The following is a 23084-nucleotide window of genomic DNA, read 5'->3' as shown; positions in this document are numbered from 1 at the left end:
TTCACCTGATGGGCCAAGCACACAATGAAGGTTCTCCGAGAGGTAAGAACCTGATGAAACCTCTGAAAAGTCACGCCATGTGGGTGTGACAGAACGATGAGCAATCTTGATGTGATGATCTTTCTTTGACTTCTTGGCGGACGAAAGACCAAACTCCTCGGACTGCTTACACGAGTCCCTATCAGCGTGGCAGCATGTACCTACCCTCCTGTAGTCGGTAAAGGTGTCGTCATCCAGAGGTTTGCACTGCTCACATCTATGGTCCCATGAACACAAACCAATACAATCCACACAAGATGAATGTGGGTCAGACGTGGAGCATGCTGCATACTTCACAGGAGACACAGAGGCTGTCTTATAAGGGGAGCAGCATGGCATGCAGGGGCGAATGGAACAGAGAGGCCTAGGATTATTTACAGTTTCGTTTCTGCTCAATCGAATTAAAGAGAGAGTACAAGACGTGATATAGGGTAAGTTTAAAAATGTTGCCTTTTTGTAGAATTTGAAATATTCCTCAATACAACATGGCGACGATGAGACAAATGGTCAAAATGTGGTTTTGTCGCATTCTTACATTGTTGTATTTGGTTAATTATGACACTTTTTGCTTGTTTTGTTTTTTTAGGCTACAGCATGACAAGGTCCCACATAGGATTCCATACCATAAGCTTACACATTCTTTACACAACAGGATGCATTATAAATTCAGCCTTTTTCATATTTCAGTGGAGGTCTTATGTGTCAAAAGTAGTGATCACAGACAAGTATTGGACAGTCTGTGAATTCAACAGTGTAGTCATAATACAGCACTATCTCTTGAGGGTTGTCCTTGCTGTTTCCTACATAGCCACAGTCCTCCAGTCTAAAATTGGGTGGCAGTCGTACATCCTTTGTACGAGTTTTGTCCCGGAAGACAGATACTTTTGTAGACTGGACACTTGTGAGATGCACCAAAAGCTGTACCAGACCAAACACTGGCAAGTGGGAGTGGACAAGAACATTCACATGGCCTGGGTGATGCTTTAACTTTTCAAAAGTCACGAGTCGCAATTCAATCTGTAGGTATCTGCAACACAAAGTAAAAAGTGTTAATGGCTCATCAGTCATGATTTACATTCCTTTTTCAAAGTCATCACACAAACTACTAAGGATCCTTTTAAAATAATTACTTAATTTTGAACCTGCCGAAGGACAAATGGACCGAAATCAAAAGTAAACAAGAAGACAAAGTCATCAATATCCCCCGCAATGGCAAAATACTCTTCATGATTATGTCTACGAGTTATGATTATGTCAAATATTTAGGTGTGTATATAGAAAAGTGGAAGGAGAGTATTGAAAGGTTTTTAAAGTTCTGCTCCAGAAAGCAGCACTATGACCAATTTCAGTCAAACTTGTTGCCATGGAAATGCCAAAAATATTTTATTCAGAATTCCAAAACTACCAAAAGGCACCAGTACACCACCAGACCAATCTATGTGCCAAGTTTGGTGAAGAAACATTTAACAGTTTTAGAGTTCTGCTCCAGAAAAGAGCACTACTACAATTTCAGGCTAAGTCAAACTTGTTGCCATGGAAATGCCAAAAATATTTTATTCAGAATTCCCAAACTACCAAAAGGCACCAGTACACCACCAGATCTATCTATGTGCCAAGTTTGGTGAAGAAATAGTGAACAGTTTTAGAGTTCTGCTCCGGAAAAGAGCAATACCACAATTTCAGGCTAAGTCAAACTTGTTGCCATGGAAACGCCAAAAATATTTTATTCAGAATTCCAAAACTACCAAAAGGCACCAGTACACCACCAGGCCAATCTATGTGCCAAGTTTGGTGAAGAAACATTGAACAGTTTTAGAGTTCTGCTCCGGAAAAGAGCACTACTACAATTTCAGGCTAAGTCAAACTTGTTGCCATGGAAATGCCAAAAATATATTATTCAGAATTCCCAAACTACCAAAAGGCACCAGTACACCACCAGATCTATCTATGTGCCAAGTTTGGTGAAGAAATAGTGAACAGTTTTAGAGTTCTGCTCCGGAAAAGAGCAATACCACAATTTCAGGCTAAGTCAAACTTGTTGCCATGGAAACGCCAAAAATATTTTATTCAGAATTCCAAAACTACCAAAAGGCACCAGTACACCACCAGATCTATCTATGTGCCAAGTTTGGTGAAGAAACATAGAACAGTTTTAGAGTTCTGCTCCGGAAAAGAGCACTACCACCAATTTCAGTCAAAGTTGAACTTGTTGCCATGGAAACGCCAAAAATATTTAATTCAGAATTCCAAAACTACCAAAAGGCACCAGTACACCACCAGATCCATGTATGTGCCAAGTTTGGTGAAGAAATATTGAACGGTTTTAGAGTTCTGCTCCGGAAAAGACAAATGTGCACGGACGGACGGACTGACGGACGGAGTCCATTTTAATACCCCCCACAAAACGCGTTGCGGGGGATAAACAGTCCAAAAAAAGGGCAGAAAAATAACACTTTAATAAATTACATAATATAATAGTGTAAATAGTGTTTAGTTTGTTGTTATTTTAAATGGCATTTGAACATGTGACTCAAATGTTTTCATTGTTAAGTGTCTTGACTCAGTGTCATGACTAATCTGTATAGGATGTTTGTTGTTGTTGTAAGTTTTTAATCCAAATCTAATTAAAACCTCTAAGTCGAATGTTTTTATTGTAAAGTATCTCAACTCAGTGTCTTAACTAATGAACTCACTTCAATTGATATCAAATGCAAAGACTGGAATGAGGTCTTTTCATTCACCCAGAACCTAAGTGGCTCTGATACTTTAGTGCTTAAGAACTTTGAATTATGAACTATATGTACTGCCATTTTCTTTTTTTTGTTCCCCCTCATTTCTTGATAAGTGGGGGCGGTGGGGTAGCCTAGTGCTTAAAGCATTCGCTCATCACGCTGAAGACCCAGGTTCAATTCTCCACATTGGTACAGTGTGTGAAGCCCATTTGTGGTGTCCCTTGCCGTGATATTGCTTGAATATTGCTAAAAGCGGTGTTAAACTAAACTCAATCACTCTTAATAAGTGTACTACTAAATAAAGCAAATAACTAACTGCCAGTTTTAGAGTTCTGCTCCGGAAAAGAGCAATACCACAATTTCAGGCTAAGTCAAACTTGTTGCCATGGAAACGCCAAAAATATTTTATTCAGAATTCCAAAACTACCAAAAGGCACCAGTACACCACCAGGCCAATCTATGTGCCAAGTTTGGTGAAGAAACATTGAACAGTTTTAGAGTTCTGCTCCGGAAAAGAGCACTACTACAATTTCAGGCTAAGTCAAACTTGTTGCCATGGAAATGCCAAAAATATATTATTCAGAATTCCCAAACTACCAAAAGGCACCAGTACACCACCAGATCTATCTATGTGCCAAGTTTGGTGAAGAAATAGTGAACAGTTTTAGAGTTCTGCTCCGGAAAAGAGCAATACCACAATTTCAGGCTAAGTCAAACTTGTTGCCATGGAAACGCCAAAAATATTTTATTCAGAATTCCAAAAGAACCAAAAGGCACCAGTACACCACCAGATCTATCTATGTGCCAAGTTTGGTGAAGAAACATAGAACAGTTTTGGAGTTCTGCTCCGGAAAAGAGCACTACCACCAATTTCAGTCAAAGTTGAACTTGTTGCCATGGAAACGCCAAAAATATTTAATTCAGAATTCCAAAACTACCAAAAGGCACCAGTACACCACCAGATCCATGTATGTGCCAAGTTTGGTGAAGAAATATTGAACGGTTTTAGAGTTCTGCTCCGGAAAAGACAAATGTGCACGGACGGACGGACTGACTATGAGATCGGAGTCCATTTTAATACCCCATAAAAGCGTTGCTATGGGGATAAAAGTCCAAAAAGGGCAGAAAAATAACACTTTAATAAATTACATAATATAATAGTGTAAATAGTGTTTAGTTTGTTGTTATTTTAAATGGCATTTGAACATGTGACTCAAATGTTTTCATTGTTAAGTGTCTTGACTCAGTGTCATGACTAATCTGTATAGGATGTTTGTTGTTGTTGTAAGTTTTTAATCCAAATCTAATTAAAACCTCTAAGTCGAATGTTTTTATTGTAAAGTATCTCAACTCAGTGTCTTAACTAATGAACTCACTTCAATTGATATCAAATGCAAAGACTGGAATGAGGTCTTTCATTCACCCAGAACCTAAGTGGCTCTGATACTTTAGTGCTTAAGAACTTTGAATTATGAACTATATGTACTGCCATTTTCTTTTTTTTGTTCCCCCTCATTTCTTGATAAGTGGGGGCGGTGGGGTAGCCTAGTGCTTAAAGCATTCGCTCGTCACGCTGAAGACCCAGGTTCAATTCTCCACATTGGTACAGTGTGTGAAGCCCATTTGTGGTGTCCCTTGCCGTGATATTGCTTGAATATTGCTAAAAGCGGTGTTAAACTAAACTCAATCACTCTTAATAAGTGTACTACTAAATAAAGCAAATAACTAACTGCCATTAAATGCAAAGACATGCTTGGCAATTACCATTTTATTATTGTCATGATTTATGTTTTAATGCTATATATGTCAATAAAAAATGAAAACATTTGTAAAAAAATATTTGTTCGGCCCATATGACTAAGAATAAGGCCCTTTTGACATTTTTTCACGGCCCATTTCACTTTCACCACGGCCCATTTCACTTTTTCCATCATGAACTGTTGCACTCCCACTTGGATTCAGTTGGAAGTTGGAAGACAACTTAACATATGATGCAGTTTTAGCAGCAGTTAAAGTATGATAAAGGTCCAAGCCAAGATGTACATACAATTGCATTTATTATATTCTTTTGATTTGATGTTAAAAAGTACTTTATTACATCATTTATGATTATCTTGTTTAAAAACAGTGTTTTAAGTACATATTTTAGTTGTTATCCCCCAAAGCGCAACTATATTCATTTTATTCCAGTCACGTTTTGAATAAATACAAATTACATAAAGCTACATTACATGGATTATAAAAAAATTGTAACAGGCCCATTGACTGACTGTTAAGGCTTATCATAAAATTGATCTCCTGCCAGGATGTAGTAAGGCAATACATACTCTCGTTAAACCTGTCACAAGGGTGTTAGAGTTTCTGCTCAGGGACGGTGTTATGCAATTGATGTAGGCACAAAATATTACTAAACAGGCTATCAATATATACTAGGCACATAAAGAAACTATGCATTGTCAAAATATCATCCCAGTTGATAAGTACGAAAATCAATGTCAAAGGTACATATAAACTTTAATGGAGGGATCATGAGACCATAACAAGTCGGGAGTTTTTCAATTGAAATGTCAATCACAATGACGTCACGAGTCCACAAGCGGGACAGGGGTCAAACGACCATGTCACAAGCTCAATAACGGGTATGTCCACCATCGGCATTGAGAACAGCAGTGCATCGACGACGCATAGAGCCTATCAAACGTGCAAGGAAGGCTTGTGGGATGTCACGCCAGATTCTCTCAAGTTCTGTTGCAAGGTCAAGGACGTTATCTGGCGGATGAGGAAGACGCGGCGTGAGCGCCGATCCATCTCGTCCCAAACATGCTCTATCGGGAAGAGATCCGGTGAATTTGCAGGCCAAGGCAGTAAGTCAACGTTGTAGTGTTGCAAGAAATCCATAGCAACCCTTGCCGTATGAGGGCGGGCATTGTCCTGTTGGAATGTTAACCCAGGGCCATGACGTTGCAGAAAAGGAATTGCCACAGGTCAAAGAATCTGATCCCTGTAGCCCACACCAGTTAAGTTTCCCTGAACAATCACCAAAGGAGTTCTTTGGCATGCTGTTATTCCACCCCAAATCATCACAGAACCACCAACAAAGCGATTCCTCTCCAAGACACAGGCCTGTGCATAACGTTCTCCCACGCGTCTATAGGCACGTTGACGTCCATCACTATGGGAAATGTTAAACCTGGACTCATCTGTAAAACAACATTTCTCCACCAAAACAAGGGTCTGCGGACATGATATCGGTACCACATTCGGGCGAGCTTGTCGATGGCGTTGTGTCAGGATAGGCCGTGTATGGCGGACGCGTCGTGGTCTGATCCCGTGATGACGTAAACGTTGTCGAACTGTGTTGAGGTGGATACGGCTGAAGTCCTGGGATGGTTCGGGCAGTCATCACTGCAGTCTGAAACCTGTGGCGAAGATGGGTCACCCTTATCCATCTGTCCGGTCTTGGCGTTGTTACACGTGGACGTCCCAGAACGTGGCCAAAAGATGACGTCATTTGTGTTCTGGTAGCGTCTCACCAGTGCAGAAATGGTGTTCCGGTGGCAGTGGAAATGTGCAGCCACTTGTCGTTGAGACATTCCCCCATGGACCATCCCAATGGCCTCATGACGTTGTGCAAACGTGAGCCTTGGCATGCTATGCGTTTCAATAGCCGTTTAATTTTTTGAACGATCGCAAGGGCAGGTGTTGAGCTTTCCAAAGTGACAGTATTGTGTGGCATTCATTTGCTCTGTTTCTCTTTCCCGGAATGCACGTGCAACAACGTATTGCATGTCTCAAGGACGAACCCACGTGCATTCATGTTGGATACATGTCACTAATCTCTGAGTTTCAATCCTTATGTGTCTACACAGGTTTGATAAATTTAGATTTTAAATTTTTGTATGCACAGTTTCTTTATGTGCCTAGTATACATGGTAGTACTGTGTTGTTTGCATTCTTTGGAATTCATCAATTTGTTAATTATTTTTTTTTCTGTCCAAACACAGGCAGCACACATGCTTGGTCTAAATAAATGAATTCATTCTTAAATACAACATAACCAATCAATTTGATCATTTTCAAGAAGTAAGTGATTGAATGATTTGATACGTTATACATTTCAGATCAAGTAAAATAATTTTAGGAGAAATCAGCACATAAGTTTGTCACATAGGATTTTGAACAGTGAAAGAAAACATTTGAAGGATTCTTGTTCAGGAAAGGCAGTAAATTACTATTCAGTAAGACAGAGTTCTGAATGGCAGGAATTACCACTTGCATTGTGAATACTGCCACCAGGCGTATATCCATTTTTGTACTTTGAATGACTTGGCAAACATTATTGTGCCATTGTGTACATCTTTATATCAAATGTATCACAGTCTCTGTAGTGACACTTGAGTTAAAGGAAATTAGTATGTTTGCACAATACTGAAACCTACAACTTTATGGCTAACAACTACCTATTTTAACTCTTATATCACTCAACATAATTACATCCTGGTGATTAGAAGTATAGATGGAGCTGCTCTGCTGGCTGACAGACATCAACTGAGCTCCCATTGGTTTTATATTTACACACGTCAGTAAGTTTTGAGGAACAATATCTTTGTGCTTAACAACCTTGCAAGTATGTGTGGATTCCACCGGTGTGTGATTTTAGCGATTACGTTAAGTATATTTGTCCGCTGTGTGTCATCGTCTTGGAGGCCGTTAGATGACTCCGTAACGGCGAACCAAGATGGATGTCATTGGCACCAGTATGGACTTGAAGATTTGCTGGCGCTGCAGGGAACCGCGATCGGAATTGAAAAGACTCAGAGACTTGCCCCCAGATTGTACATCAGACAAGAATAATTCAAATTCAGGATCAAAAGTTACTTGGAAATGAGGTAAGCGGAGAGAAGTCCGCCGACGGGTCCGCAGCGCAAATCAAGACCACCTCTTCCAACTTTTCATTTATCAAGCATGAGGTCTCTTAAGAATACACTGGACAAACTTTTGGCAAGCACTAAATATTTGTACGAATTTAGAGACAGATGCATTCACAGAGACATGGCTATCACCCTCCGTGGACAGTAACACCCTCTATTTGGAAGGATTTGGTACTCCAGTTTGATTAGACAGAGATTCAGATGCTACGGGGAAATCTATTGGAGGAGGTGTATGTATGTATATAAATGAAAAGTAGTGTCGTAACTATCTTGTGAGAGAGATATGGAACTTCTATCAGTGTCTATGTGGCCTACTTATCTACTACATGAATTCCGTCAGATCTTTGCTGTGAGTGTCTACATACCACCCAGTGCCGATAACAAACAAGCAGCTGATGTAGTTCATAATCATGTTCAATCCCTAGAACTGATTTGTCCTGATGCGCCGAAATTCATACTTGGAGATTTTAATGGATGTACTGTGCGCCCCACCTACAATCAGTATGTAACATGTTGTACATGGAAAGAAAAGATCCTAGACTTGTGTTATGGTAACATCAAGAACGCCTACAAATCTTATAGTAAACCACCCCTAGGAGCTCCTGACCATAATTCTCTTTATTTGCTGCCCACATATCGTCAAAAGTTAAAAACAGAGAAGGCTATTGGTAAGACTGTCAAATCATGGAACAAAGAATCTATTGATACACTACAAGGATGTTTTGCGTGTACGGATTGGGACATGTTCTATGAAGCAGAACAAACATTAGAACGAATGAGTGATGTCATTACTGATTATATAAATTTTTGTGTCAACAAGATAATACCAGAAAAAGAAATCAGAATTTTCCCGAACAACAAGCCCTCGATTACAAAAGAAAGGAAATCTTTATTAAATGAAAAGAAACAAGCATACATGAAGAAAGATATAATAAATAAGGACATCAATCGGAAAGCTCATCAGTGTAAACTAGCGTACAAAGAGAAAGCTGAGAGACAGTTTCAGCAAAGCAATCTGCAACAAGGCTGGCCAGGCGTGAACACGTTCATTGGAAAGAGCAAGCGACAACAAACAATCAACGCAGGGGACAATAAGACCTTTGCTGAGAACCTCAACACTTTCTACAGCCGCTTTGATTGTCATGATTTTACCAATGAGAAAGCTCAAGTTAGTAAAGCCATACAGGATAGTGAAAGTCGTATCCATATATCAGAAGCTGACGTCACTCAAAGCTTCTCCAGAATTAAAGAGGCACTGGTCCTGAGCGATTAATGTTTCTTGCCAACGGTCTCATTACAAAACCAAGCTGCGAGCTGGTCAGCAGCTGCTCCCTCGACCGTGACGGACACGGGACTGGGCTACTGTTCACCTTGGCAGAATTTCTTCAGCCTAAACAGTGGGACATTAGGAAGGGTGGATGTCCATCAGATGCTGTTATTTGAAAATATCCCCGGTAGTTCTTGTCTGATTGTAATAAAGTATCCCAGCAGTGTAGGCTAATTATGTCGTAAATGTTTCCTCTGACCTATGGTTGCCAGTTTCCTGTGGGTGACACAGATACATATAGAATGAAAGAGATTAAATTTTTTTCTAAGTCATAGCTATCCCTAGTGGTATGCCTAAATATCAACATGGTTATCTCCCTTAGCTGTGATGTCACAGCATTGTTCTTTGAACACCTTCATAATTTGTTCTATATGGTCACACATGGAATTGTCAAGTTTAATCTTACAGATTTTTTAATGTACGGTCAGTAGAGATCGCATTTGGTCACCAGACAATCGTATTGTGGCTTTATTATTGCTTATTGTAAAAACTTGTGACTTTGTGTAGTTTAGGAATTTTTCCTGCCCTTTTTGAACTTTCCCCGCCATGTCGCAAAATAAGTGCATTCCTCTAGAAGTAAAATACCTTCCTCTCAGCCTTCTAGTTCAGCAGTTAAATCGGACTCTAAGTCAAAATCTCAATCTAGATAAAGTTCACCATCTAGCCAGGTTGATTTGTCAGCTATTACGGAGCTTTTGTCTTCTTTCAAGTCTGAAATTCAATTATCCATGCGGCAGTCCTTCCATGACTTTGAGTTACGTAACGAAGGGAAAATCTCAGACTTACAGAGGCAAATTGATTTCTCCGGCTCCCTAACTCAAAATGCGGCTTATCTATATGACTCATACGATGAAGGGCATGCTAGGTCCCAAGGTCAAGAGTCATTCCCCGTAGGGCGGCGTGGTGCTCTGCTCGGTTCGGTCCAGCATCACCCACGTCCTGAAGCCTGGTTGACGATCCCCACGGTGGGAGACGCTAAGGCTTTGAGCAGGAGGGACACGGTCCCTGGCTGTCAACCCTTAGGGGTCAGCACCCAAGTTAGCTTGCCTGCCGAGCCGCCTATCATGTCACGCTCGAGTGATTCGGTGTCCCCGGCACGGCTTGGTCAGGATCCCGTTAGCCGGGTTAAGGTGGTCGGCCATTATATAACCCGAATTCCACGGCTCACGCACAGCATGGAGTAGCTTGCTCTACGGGGGAATGTAACGGATGGTGCACGGTCTACCTCAGTTACGGCTACGGTCGACCGGGAGTTCATTGACACGGACGATCCTCCTGTTATTCCGTTAGTCCCGGACCTCTCGGGATCAGAGGCGCACACGGCTTATCCGGCGGCTACCCCAGAACTAGTTATGAAGGAGGGTTTTATTACTTTACCATCCATGGATACAGCTGCGGAGGACTATATACCGGGATGGTCCTTGAAGGAGAAAATGGAAATGCTACATGCTCTTTATCCAAATACTTTTCCGCCTCCTATGGATACTATGGAACAGGAGATACCTATTGAGCTGGGGTTGTCTGGATGTTTGCCACCAGAACGTACTCTGAAGTTATCTTTATCACATTCTTCAGTTGTAAAGGCTACCCTGGATAATTACAATGAGGCATTGGCCAAGTCTACTTCGCTACAGTCATTACCTAGGATTCCTCAGAGACCAGCCTATGCCATCCACAGTCGGGATCTGCCAGCTAGTTTGCCTCATTTGGATAAGGACTTTAGTTTACTGGAGGCTAGGAGTCAGAGACAATGTCATACCATGTCTTCCTAGAGAATTCAAGGAACTGGATAATGCAGCCCATTCTTCTATTGACATACTATCATATATAAACTGTTTTGCGGCTGGTGTCCATGTTCTGCTTCCTCCAGTGTTCAAAGACTATTCGAGTTGTTAAAAAATACTTTAGTGGCTATGTCAGTGCACGTGGTTGCATTGGCTCACTCCTTCCTGGATGTGTTACATCAGAGTGTATCGGATGCTACTCAGAACCAGGTGTACTCGCTGGGCAGACTCACTGCTATGGAGAGGACTCATAAGCTAAGCTCAGTCCGGAATTTACCAGAGTCTACTAAAGATTTGATGTTCCAGCAGCCATTAAATTCTGAGGAGATTTTCAACGGTCAATGTCAGCAAGCGGTGGAAGCGAAAGATGCTACTACCGGTACTTCCAGGAATCTCAATCAGCGTTTGGCTTCGGCCCTATTGAACCAAAATAGATTCAGATCTGCTCCTAGGGGTAGGAGAGAAGGACCACAGTCTAGCTCAAAAATAATTTTTTTTAAATAATAAATTATGAAGGTGATCAAAGAACAATGCTGTGACATCACAGCTAAGGGAGATAACCATGTAGATATTTAGGCAAACCACTAGGGATAGCTATGACTTAGAACAAATTTAATCTCTTTCATTCTGTATGTATCTGTGTCACCCACAGGAAACTGGCAACCATAATCCAGAGATAAGTTTACTAATAATTTCTAACAATATCCGTAATTGTTCCTTTTTCAGATTTTCAAATGCTTGGATGGCATAGTGATCTTATTTGATCTTATTTTTGTTTTTTCCCTCAATATTTAATCATGTAAAAATATTATGTCTATTATTTTGCTATGATATCAAAAACACACATTTGATGTATTTGAATCCGTAAACTAAACAACCCCACTTTGCCATTGCTAAAAAGATCTGAAATTTTACTAAGGTACATAGGTATATACAGTTTTTAACTAAGTACACAGCAAATGCTCATACATGTATGTATTTCTTATGCAACAATGAAGTTCCGTTCGTATCCTCAAAACAGTGTCGGCCCATAAGTTGTTTTTTTCAGGCAATCAAACTTGTATGCAATACAGCGATTACTACTCTCTTGCTGTTACCCTTGCTTGGTGGTAAATCTGCACATGTTATTTGTCATCATTCACTTGATGGTCAGTTAATGAATTTATAAGAGGTATAATTAGTGGTAACACCACTCAAATTACCCGACAAAGGTCCCCATTTGGCATTTCTTGTGTCTGAAGTGAATACTCATCATTATAAATTGAGATCTGATGTGGCAAATGTATTACATGTTATGTAATATGCGTGCATGGAAGTGCAGCAAGAGGAATTATCAGCTGAGTTACAAAACAATCGATCAAAGGATTAACCGATAACATGCTGATTGATTATTGCTTTTATCTTGCACAGTGGATTTGTCAAAAGGTAGTGTTTATGTATGTAGATATACTAATCTATACTGAATACACCCTGTCGTAAAGTGTCTGTAAAAACAACGTCCTTCCGTCAAAGGATTAACCACCAATACATTGATTGATTGCTCATTATTAGCTAACTAAATTACATGTTTCAAGAATGGCAGACATCATGCAAATAGTTGCCAGGTGTGCTTTCTTGGGTGACCAATGGGACTATAGACCAATGTGAAAAACCTGAAACGATAGATCACTTTTTCGCATATTAAACTGTAAAAAGACACATGACATGGAGCTGGATTCTTTGTCAGCTGCAGATGAATGGCATCTCATTCATTTATGATGTGGATATTGATGGATACATTCCCTGAAAAAGGTAATAGCCTGATACTGTTGCTATAACTTTAGTCTGTTTTAATTTCAATATTTGCATTTTGTTATTATTCATTTGTTATAGCATTCAAGAGAATCATTTTTTCCCATAAAGTGTAATGAGACAGACAACATACACTAGGTCACACTTAGGGCATGTGTGTGAAATATGATTCATGTTGGCAATCTATTAAATGTTATACATTCACTAAGTAGAAGCAGATTGTGTGCATTTTATTAAGTTTCAAAATGCATACTAATATCATGTAATAATAATTTATACGAAAATTCATTATTAATTATAACCACAACAAGCAATATATTTTAGGATTCAGATACTAGGAAAATATAATTATAGAATATTAGTTTCATCATGTATCAGTAATAGCTTAGAGAAAGACTCCAGTCAAAAGTAGTAAAACTCATCTCACAGACATACTATTGAAAAAGGTATAAGTTACGGCTGCACAAAGTAATGTCTAGACGATTTAATGAACTGCTTTGATAATGTAAACATGTCATCACCTCCATTAAAACATATTGTGCAAACACTTTTAATTAGGGTCATTAAGCCATCTATTGTAACACCATAACCATCCAAGCAACATGTCATCACAATTAGTGCCAGTTAAATTAGGAAGCTTCCAGGACATGTGTCAATACAATTAGTGCCAGTTGAAATAGGATTAGCAGGATTAAGTACTCTCCCTGTCTGGTCATTTCATTTGTAGGACACACCCCATACCGCATATTCTGTATTTCATTGGTTAGTATAGGGAACACCCATTTTGTATCATTCAAAGAATCATAATCTTTTTATTGTTTCAATTTTAGATAAATAGTCACCAACTACATTTGTTCGTCAGTAGGGTTTAGACTCCGAACACAGGTCATCTCTAACCCTCAGCCCAGAGGGTTGTACCGACTCTCTGTGGCCACCCCATGTTATTTCTGTTCTTGTTAATAAAACTGTAATTAGCTTCTTGTGACTTCGGACTCTTTGCTGAGCTAATTCCCCCAAGCAGACCAGAACGTCAGTTAGATAAGGGGTTTCACCGGAACCAACACTTGGACCCAAGACCCCTATCATAATGCTAATATGATAATAAACTAATTAGGATATACGACAAAATATAAAGACGTACATTGACTTTGTTATTTCAGTCCTAACATTTTTTACCACTGGCAGATAGTTAAACTTCAAAATGTTTTCATTTGTTATCAAAATAATGAAGATATACTATCAATTGTGCATGAGGGTGGCACAGCAGAGGTAACGAACCAGTCATGAATTCTGGGATATCATCCAGGTACTCACGGGGAGAAAAACAATAACAAAAGCAACAAGCATTGTCACTGAGGTAACATAATGCCCCGCCGCAAATTATCAAATCAAACTTATAAAGTAATGAAAGTGAAGGTCGTAATTTAAGATGAAGCTAAATGTAAACACAAACATGACCAGTCAACCTCTCTTGATATCTTGCTCTGTAGTTGTTCAAACGCACAATTTTTTTCAAGACTCACTTTGACCTTGATATGAATGTCTTAGTGTATGAAATATGCAAATATAGTAATAAAGAAATTGCTTATTGAAAAACATTCAAGGGAAGTCTTGAAAGTCTATGAAGAAAATCCAGTGAACTGTTCTTGAGATATCTCGCTGACAATCTTAACACGCAGTTTAAGATGCTGAAATCTTCAAAGTGCTGATGTGACCTTGAAAATTATGTGAAGGTCACCTAAATCGACTGGTACTTGCACCTTCCCTAGATGAAGCTTGGTGTCAAATATGAAGAAAGTCCAGAGAACGGTTCTTGAGATATCTTGCTGACAATCTTTACATGCAGGTTAACATGCTGAAATCTTTAAAGTGTCACTGTGACCTTGAAAATTAAGGGAAGGTCACCAAAATCGACTGGGCCCTGCGCCTTCCCTCGATGAAGCTTGATGTCGAATATGAAGAAAATCCAGTTAACGGTTCTTGAGGTATCTCACTGACATGCTTAACATGCAGCTTAACATGTTGAAATCTTCAGAGTGTCGCCATGACATTGAAAACTAGGTGAAGGTCACCAAAATCGCTGGGCCCTGCGCCTTCCCTAGATAAAGCTTGGTGTTGAATATGAAGAAATTCAGTCAACGGTTCTTGAGATATCTTGCTGACAAGGGTAAAACGTTAAAGTCCCCTTGTGATCTTGAAATGAAGGTCAAGGTCACGAAACCTTTCTTTTACTGTGATGAACCTAGGTACCAATGAAAAGAATCCAGTCAACAGTTCTTAAGATATTCCAATTCGTACATATGGTAATTTCATATTTTAGTTTGTGCAAAGACAACAGCACTTACTCATGCATTCTTTATTGTCAATTCCAGTTCAGTCACCCTGGTATTGTGTTTAATCAACACGATCCCCAATCCACTAGCGTACAAACTCATGCTTCTTTCAGTCTGGATCATGTTACAACAACTCTTCCCACAATTCCACTTCCTAACGGTCTCATGCGTTGCCATGCATGCACAGTACGGCGGACATGAGATCACATTGTTTACCTTTATTAACCCATCAGTCGCACGCAGGTTCACTTTCTCCATTGTTTCAAGCCACTGAACTGTATCATCTATATCATCTATTGACTATTATCGGAACAGAATCCCTGTATTGCCATCCGACTTGTAGCTGTAACAGTAGACTATCATACAGCAATCATGGCGGAGAGGAGACGAGCTCAAGCAGCCAGAAGGCGGCGTAATCGGGTTAACGAGGGTGACAGCGATAACACAGATGTCAACACGGACCAAGTGGCAGCCATGCTCAATGATCACACACTTCCGGTAGTGATGCAGTGCGATTTAGTAGTCGACCGTATCTCACAGCGGCTGAGTTACGAAAACAGCTAGCTGAACGTGGAGTCAGCGTACCAAGGAATTGGCCAAGAAAAACCATGCTCCAGTTGTTCCAGGAGAATCAAGGCAGGAGGCCAGTAGCGGCGACAGTGACATCTTCAGACAGAGCGGCGGCGAGGCTGGATACTACATTAAATGTGGACGAAGGACAAATCCAACCCCCTAATCCGTATATACCCGCGTATACAACCAGTCAACCCTGAATACGGTCGAGGACATCGCCAGCATGACATCCAACTGCGTGCCCCCGGTCACTGTCACAAGTCTACAACGGAAATGGCAGAGTTGAAGAGTGCGGTGGCAAGCATTGCATGTCAACGACCAGTCCCAGCCGAAGAGGTGGATATCAGCTTCCCACTACAGCAAGGTCAAGAAGTGTCCTCAGATTCGCTGCTGCACATACACACAGTGGCTCCTGCTCTCAACAGGAGGATCCAAGATGGCAAGTATTGCAACCTTGCTCTACTTTTAGAGCCAAATCAAGATGCATTAGATTCAAGACTGGCAGAATTTGATGGCAATGTATACCACTTGAAAGACGATTGCAGGTTAAACCGTTCACTCACCTTAGCAGAATTTATTCAGGCACTTGGCATATACAAGGACATTTACTGTGAGAACAATGACGTTAAGCGAAAGCAGTTAGATGGACATGAGCAAACTGTGATTGAACTGGCTACGAATTAAGGGGGTACCTCACATTACGATTATCACAAGTTGTTCGCTGCCAGGGTGGCCTCTTATGCAGAGAAAGGATGCAGCATTCGGTGGGAAATGAGGGACACACGTTTGTATGGACTGTGCTCATCCGGTCGGCGGTCGAGATCATGCAATATATGCCATAGCATTACTTACGGTACAGACTTGTGTCCAGAGCGACGGATGGAGAGAGGTAGGCTAAATAACTTGGCTGACAGGACCATCTTATCAGACCGCCAGGGTGCTACTGACCGCAATGACACGAGAGGACGGGAGATTTGTAACAACTTCAATCACCAGGGTTGCACAAGATCCAACTGTATGTACCTTCATGTATGTATTAGGTGTCACGCCAATACCCATGGACAGGCCAATTGTGTTAAGTCTCCCAACAAGTCTAGGTGGGATACCCAAGCCTGACCATCACCACTGGAGGTAAATGTGGAAAAAGACAGTGTACCTGTTCACCCATCGTGGATTGGGGAATGTCTGACATTAAAGGGGCAAAACCATATTGCAACAAGTAGTAGTATATATAATGGGGGTACGAAATCAAGTCCAACAAAAGCCTCTGCAAAGCCTTATTTCACAAATAAAGCTTTTGTCAGGCCCTTAGATCCCGCCACCATTATATCTACTACTTTTGAACCCCCAGTTAACTTCCCGGCCCCACGTTGCCGGGAATATACCTATAAAAGTTGAGACACCAGCGGGATACCAACCCACATGTATACCTCACGCAAACTATAATAGGCCGCACCACTCAACCAATTGAGCTACCGGGGACTTAGCTGAAGTATCTCGGTTTAACGGGTCTATCCTGGGATTGTATCATCCAAAGCTGGGCTCCGTCTATAATAGCTCCACGTGGTACTACTATACCGCACGTGGCACTACTGTACCGCTATGATGTGTTGACAGGGGGAAACATTGTACCGTAGGTATGACTAATAATTCCTGTCTAACGAACCCTCTTCCTGGCCCATCTCTCAGGTAGTACAAGTTCGGCTCGTCGGCTTTGATGTCTACTTTATCTATGTTGTAAGTTTTGACTGACGATATCGGATCGGTGGCTCGCTTACGGCTATCACCCTCGTGTTCCCCCGGCTGGTATAGGTACCTCACGAGGGCCCTATCTGGTATCTGTTTCTCCTTCCCACGCAATGGAGCAGCCGACTCTGCCACTATTGATTTTAGTTTGATAGCGTCTGCTGGTTTCTTGCCGGTGAGACGGGTAGTTTCGTGGTTTATGGCCGACACCACCTGAGGTAACCGAGCTACCCATTCAGTCGATCGTTTTCCGGTTGGCCATCTCTCGCGCATACTGATGTCCGAATAAGCCGCCGCCAAAGTCCTATTGAATCTCTCAACTATGGCTTACTGCGATGGGCTCGGCCGTGCCATCTGACCTTGGTATCGTGTTTATCCAGCAGGTGTGACATGGCACCCATGAACTCCGCCGGGGTCAACTTGCAGCTCTGTTGGCCACGTCAGTGGACTGCGTTTTGTATATCGCGTTGAATCCTGGGCTACCTGGGCCGAGTCTTTTCGTGGTCAAGGGTTCGGCTTCCTTGTAGCGACTGGCAGCGTCCACGACGGTTAAGGCATACTTGTACCTCTTATCGTGGGGTAGGAATAGGAGGTCGGCCTGGTGAACGCTATTGGGTATGTTAATGCCGAATTTCCTTCTAGGCATGTAGCGTGGTGCCGGTAAATAGATCTGCCACAGGGCTTGTTTTTCAAGCCACGCTTTGGACTCCTCTGGGGGTACTCGCGCCATTTTAGCCAGCTTATGTACGGCGCTAACTCCTTTCCAGTACCCACGCGGGCTGTAGTAAATAGCCTCAAACTTTCTCTGGTTCCGTGACATCGTCGTCGCCCCGACAGGGTATGGTAATTACATATACACCTATGTTCTTGGTTCCATTTTCTCATGCCCGCCGCTGCAGCGTACGTGTTTATCCCATCAATAGCTATCCAACGTTTAGTGTCCATCGGCGACAGGGACGTCTTGTTTATAGTCAGTCCGTATATCCTATGCCCATCACTTCTCAGCGTGTTCATTTTATGCCTGAAGGTACGGGTCTTGAACAGGGCTTTCTTGAATCTGGCGTGTTTGATGTGTTGTTTCACCACGTACTTCTTAACACCTTTCGCCTTCGAGATCTCACCATTGTCGGCCTTCAGGATGGAGTACATCTTAGGCCTCAAACCTACGTACTCGGCTATGGGCATGCCAGCACACTTGTCCTTCATCTTACCTAGGACCTTTTTATTTACCGTGCTGTGTATGGCATGGTCCTTGGGGTAGTCGCTGGTGTCGTACAAATCGAGGCGTTTTTTCATGTCCTCTTACACGTCCTCGGTTCGAATCTCCATCAGCAGGGAATCCGTGTCAGTGTACAGCACTTCACACCTGTCGTCGTACTGTTTTTTCAGCTCGTTGTGGTAAAAGTCGTACATCAGGTGTTTGGATAAATCGAGGATGCTCATCCCCACGTAAACAGGCCGGTTGAATTTTATGTGGCTTTTCTTCATGTGTAGGGCAACTAGGTCATCGGTGAATATTTTGCTCGGTTGAATGCGGACTGGCTATCAGTCTCCTGAGCTTGTCTTCCTCATTCGACCGAACCAGCTTCACGGTCACGCGTTTCCTCAGGTTCTCCATAGTCTTACCAAACACCGAGTTGTTCATGAGCTTGTAGAGGTTTTTCTCAAAGTCACTGGTGGCAAGCTTTCGGAGGTCTGTGTTCATTCTGATGTATGGCTCCATCCAGGGGCTCTGGTTGAACACGAGCACCCTGTGTATTTTGGTCAGCCTCATACCCAACGACAGGTACAGCTGTAGGATGCGATAGTGAACGATGTACTTGGTCTTATTCATTAAGTTGGGCACGAGTTTTTCAACGTCTGTCACCCACCCACCTAACAAGTTATGTTGGTACTCAGACATCCAGTCTGGGTTAACCCTCATACGTTCGGGGGCCAGGGGGTAGCTGTTGTGTGATGTGTGTAATGCCTTGGGGTATTCTAAGTCCACCTCGAGGATATAGCCTTTGTTTGAATCGTCCGCAATGCTCATAACATCGACCTCGTCCGCGATGCCCATTCGAATCCCCCTGTGGGTAGATACTGGCTCATAGCCCAGCCGTACAGGTTGTTGGCATCGAGGTAGAGAATATGATTGGTTGGCTTGCTCAGGTCGTAGCCCTTCACGTATTGATTATTTGCTTTCGCATATCGTTTGGTTGCCATGGAAATCCCACCTTGCAAGCCTTTCTCAATGAATAGGTGCATGTCGTAATCTGTGAGCAATTCCAACTTAACTCCGGTCTTTTCAGCAAGGCATCCCACGACAGACCTGGGCTGGTGTAGTACCATGCGGGGTCGAGTTGATACTGCTTGAAACATGTCCGCCTAAACGTCTCAAACACGTCGGCTAACAGCAGTACATCTGTCCTCAAGTACAGGTCGTGATAGTCACCCAGATTCTTACAGCCCAGTTTATTCCATAAGTTATTAGCGTGCGAGTAATTGTCTTGGGATATTGCCGAGTCGGTCAGGTTCCTGTAAAATTCTCTGATGGGGGGTAGTCTGGTCTCGGCGAACTTGGCCCAGCCATCCATGTACTCGTAGGGGTACACACCCTTCCTCATCAGCAGGGGTCGAGTCTCGGTGTCGGTGTATCGATCGGTGATGGGGAAGGTATCGTTGGCCTTGACCAGACTGTCGAGTGACGACAGGAGGAACTGAACTGAGTCGATGAACCTCAAGCCATTCAAGCTGAAGGAAATGTATCTCTCCATGTTGTTGGGGATGCACGTCAGGTTGCCGTCGACTTTCGCGATGGCCTGCATGATCAAGTGAGAGTAGTACCCTCTCAAGTTGTGAAAGACCACGGGGATGTTTATTGTCTTGGGGGTGATTCTAAGCTTGAGGTTACACGCGCTGTGAGCGGCGCCTCTATACTAACCGGTGACGTGGCAGTGATCTCTCACCGAATCACCGTTAAGTGGTGAGTCACACACGTGGCAGTTAGTGCTACAGGCGTGGGCTAGCCGGTCGGCTTTGGTCATACGCATGGGAGAGACTGTATACAGTGCATTCCTAATAATTTTTTCTTCCTCCTGCAAACACTTTAGAAACTTTTCAGCCGCGTCGGGACCCCTATACACTACGGGAGCTTTCGTTTTCCCATCACATCGGACGACCACGTATCCAAACCCACAGGCCTCATGCTCCTGTGTTTTGTGTGTGAAGCTCTCGCCTGTGGGGGTACCCCCGGCAACCTCAACAGGTTTAACCAAGGCTTCAAAGTCGGCGTAGATGACATAAGGCACAGACATTTGGTTCTTGTGGTTGCCGAATTTTAGGATATTGTCACCTTCCTTAGGCATGTCGACTCGTATGGCCGTCTGCCCCACACCTTGGCAATCCTCCCGGTGGGATTCTAATAAATCAGCTCGTGTGAAGCCGTGTAGGCACCGTTTGCAGAAGTGACTCTTTTCTCTGTGTGCCGATTGGTCGTACAACAGCCTGCTAAAATATTTTATCCACGCGTAGTGGTACTTATCACCTCGCTGGATCATGAATATATTGATAACGCGGCGACCCAGACCCAACGGACTGACCCTGTGCACTATTGTTGTGTTACCTTCGTGCCCAAAGAAGTTTATAGCTATATCATTCTGTTTTTCTATTTTAGTTATCTTGGATATAGGGGTGGGTTCATCTATACCATCCCAGTTGAGCCCATCGTCTTGGGGATAACTAGAAGGCCCGTTCGAATTAGTGTCAGCTGGAAACAAGGCTGACCTGATAGCTAACCTCAGGCAATCGTTTCCTCTATTCTTGACGTTGACCATGGCCTGTTTTTTCTTATAGTAGGGGGGCAAGTCTAGGTATGACCCGCCTCTGAACGGCACGTAGTTAGCTATGTCTAGATAGACATTATCGATTTTATCAACAACCCACCCGGACCCCATGTGTGTGTAGCGTTCTAGGTATTCTCGTATCTGCTGAAAACTGGTATCGATTGATGCGTCTATGGTCTCTGTGTGAGTCACGATTTCTTGTTTACCTCGGAAGTAAGGCTGAACGCACTCAGTGACCCCAGCCCCTGCCTGCTTATCGAGTGACATTTTCACTGTGATCTGAAACTTTATACTTCCCAGATTGTTTAGTTCGTGGTTGACTTTATCAGCTATCAGAGGCTTGATATCTGTGATGTCTATGTTCCTATCAACATGCATGCGCCAGCCTCTCAAATAGTTGCCTACAGCGAGCTCAGTGGGTATGAACTGTAGGTCAATAGCTCTATTCTGCCGTAATAGTTCTACAAGCTGTGGCTTCCTCATATGGGAATAACCACCTAAACCCAAATTGCGTACCTCGGCTTTTAATTGTTTTACAGTGGGAGGTTTTGCTACGGGGTCATGTGATAACAATGCGACTAACCCGGCTCTCCCCAGGTTGGAATAACCCGTGAACCCAAGCTCTTTTGCTTGGACTTTTAGTAGTTTTACCGTGGGAGGGGCTTCTAGGCCTAGTAATCTCAACAAGGCTGGCTTCCTCATTCTAGAGTAACCAATCACACCCCGTTGCCTGGCGATCTGCTTGAGGTCCCGGGTAGTAGACATAGTTGCGTGCACACCTAAGTATATCAATCTCTAATTGGCCGCCGGCAAGGGCCAACCTTGATAAAAAAATAGTGAGGCGCCCATATCAGAGGGTTATATCCTCTCCGTCACCCCAATCAGCTATACTTAGATGAACCGTTTCGATCCAGTACTTACACTGGTGGATATAGTATTCCTTGAAGTTGTGCAGGTATTCCTGTATACTTGTAAAACAATTTATCTGGTATTGAGTCGTGATGCCCGCACCGCATGTGAAGGGGAGAGTATATAACACCCTCCTTAATCCATGCCACTTCCAATATGACCTGAAATCTGAAGCGTCCCCATAAGTTCAGTTCATCTTTGAGTATGTTTTTGACCAGAGATTCGATGTTCCTGGGCTCAATTTCCACAAACATAGTTATACCTAGGTGTTCACAGTCTCTAATTGGGGACTTATCCTGAGGAGGCGCCTACGTTCTTTTATGTAGGCCTTTTTATTCTCGTAGATGAGATGATGTCTGACTACGTTTGCTCTGTGAGCTTTGCATAGGCAGTAGTGCCCTTTAACCCCTATACCACACACAGAACACGTGTAGTTAGGGCTTCCAAAAGGAAACAACAGTACCCCTCAGTCCTGCATCTCCTACCACAGGCTTCTTTCTTCCCCATAAGTATGTATTCGCATCGGTACGGAGCAGGTCTCATCTTAAGCGTACTTATATGAGTACTTAGTCTAATTGTTTTGCAACCAACGCAGTCGCTGCTATACCCAGCGCGATGAAGACCAGTTCACGGTCCATTTGCCCCTTGGATGGTGTGTAGTACTGAGCGAGTGTGGGTTTATTGAGTGGTTCCAGCTGTTTACCTGTTAGTAGGTAGTATTCTCTCGCTGCGTCGTCGACATCGTGGAATGTTTTAACGGCATGGTTCTCACGCCAGAGTTGTTCGTTAATGTAATCGATCCTCTGAACACGTTTTTTCGTGTACTCGGATTGTGCCGATTGTAATTTCTCAACGGCAAGGTCGTGTCGCTTCCTCCCTGCCTGTATCTCAGCCGCGTGTGACTCTTGTAGTTTCGAGAAGAGGAAATTACTCCCGGAAAATGCCAGGGCATTTACTAACGCCCCACCGACCATCATGGCGATTGTAGCCATCCTATATTTACTTCATAATATTTTCAGGTAGTATCCCTTGTTTTACTAGGATGTCCTTTGTGGCCATCGCCATACCAAGGTTCATTATGAGCATACCCATATC

At 42.7% G+C, this 23084-nt stretch overlaps 1 protein-coding gene across 1 annotated transcript in view; it reads right to left on the bottom strand.

The window, feature by feature from the left end:
• Positions 1 to 701: 701 nt before the first annotated feature.
• LOC124271736 overlaps positions 702 to 23084 on the bottom strand; it is a 139390-nt gene continuing 117007 nt past the window's right edge. Inside the window, exon 2 of the mRNA XM_046706896.1 lies at positions 702 to 1066. Within this exon, the coding sequence (XP_046562852.1) occupies positions 742 to 1066 (325 nt within the window). The 3' untranslated portion in view covers positions 702 to 741. The remainder of the gene's footprint in view (positions 1067 to 23084) is intronic.

This window comes from Haliotis rubra, unplaced genomic scaffold (genome assembly GCF_003918875.1).
Source record: "Haliotis rubra isolate DU_JTF1 unplaced genomic scaffold, ASM391887v1 Scf163, whole genome shotgun sequence".
Classification (NCBI taxonomy): domain Eukaryota; kingdom Metazoa; phylum Mollusca; class Gastropoda; order Lepetellida; family Haliotidae; genus Haliotis; species Haliotis rubra.
This window is presented reverse-complemented; position numbering and strand designations above follow the sequence as displayed.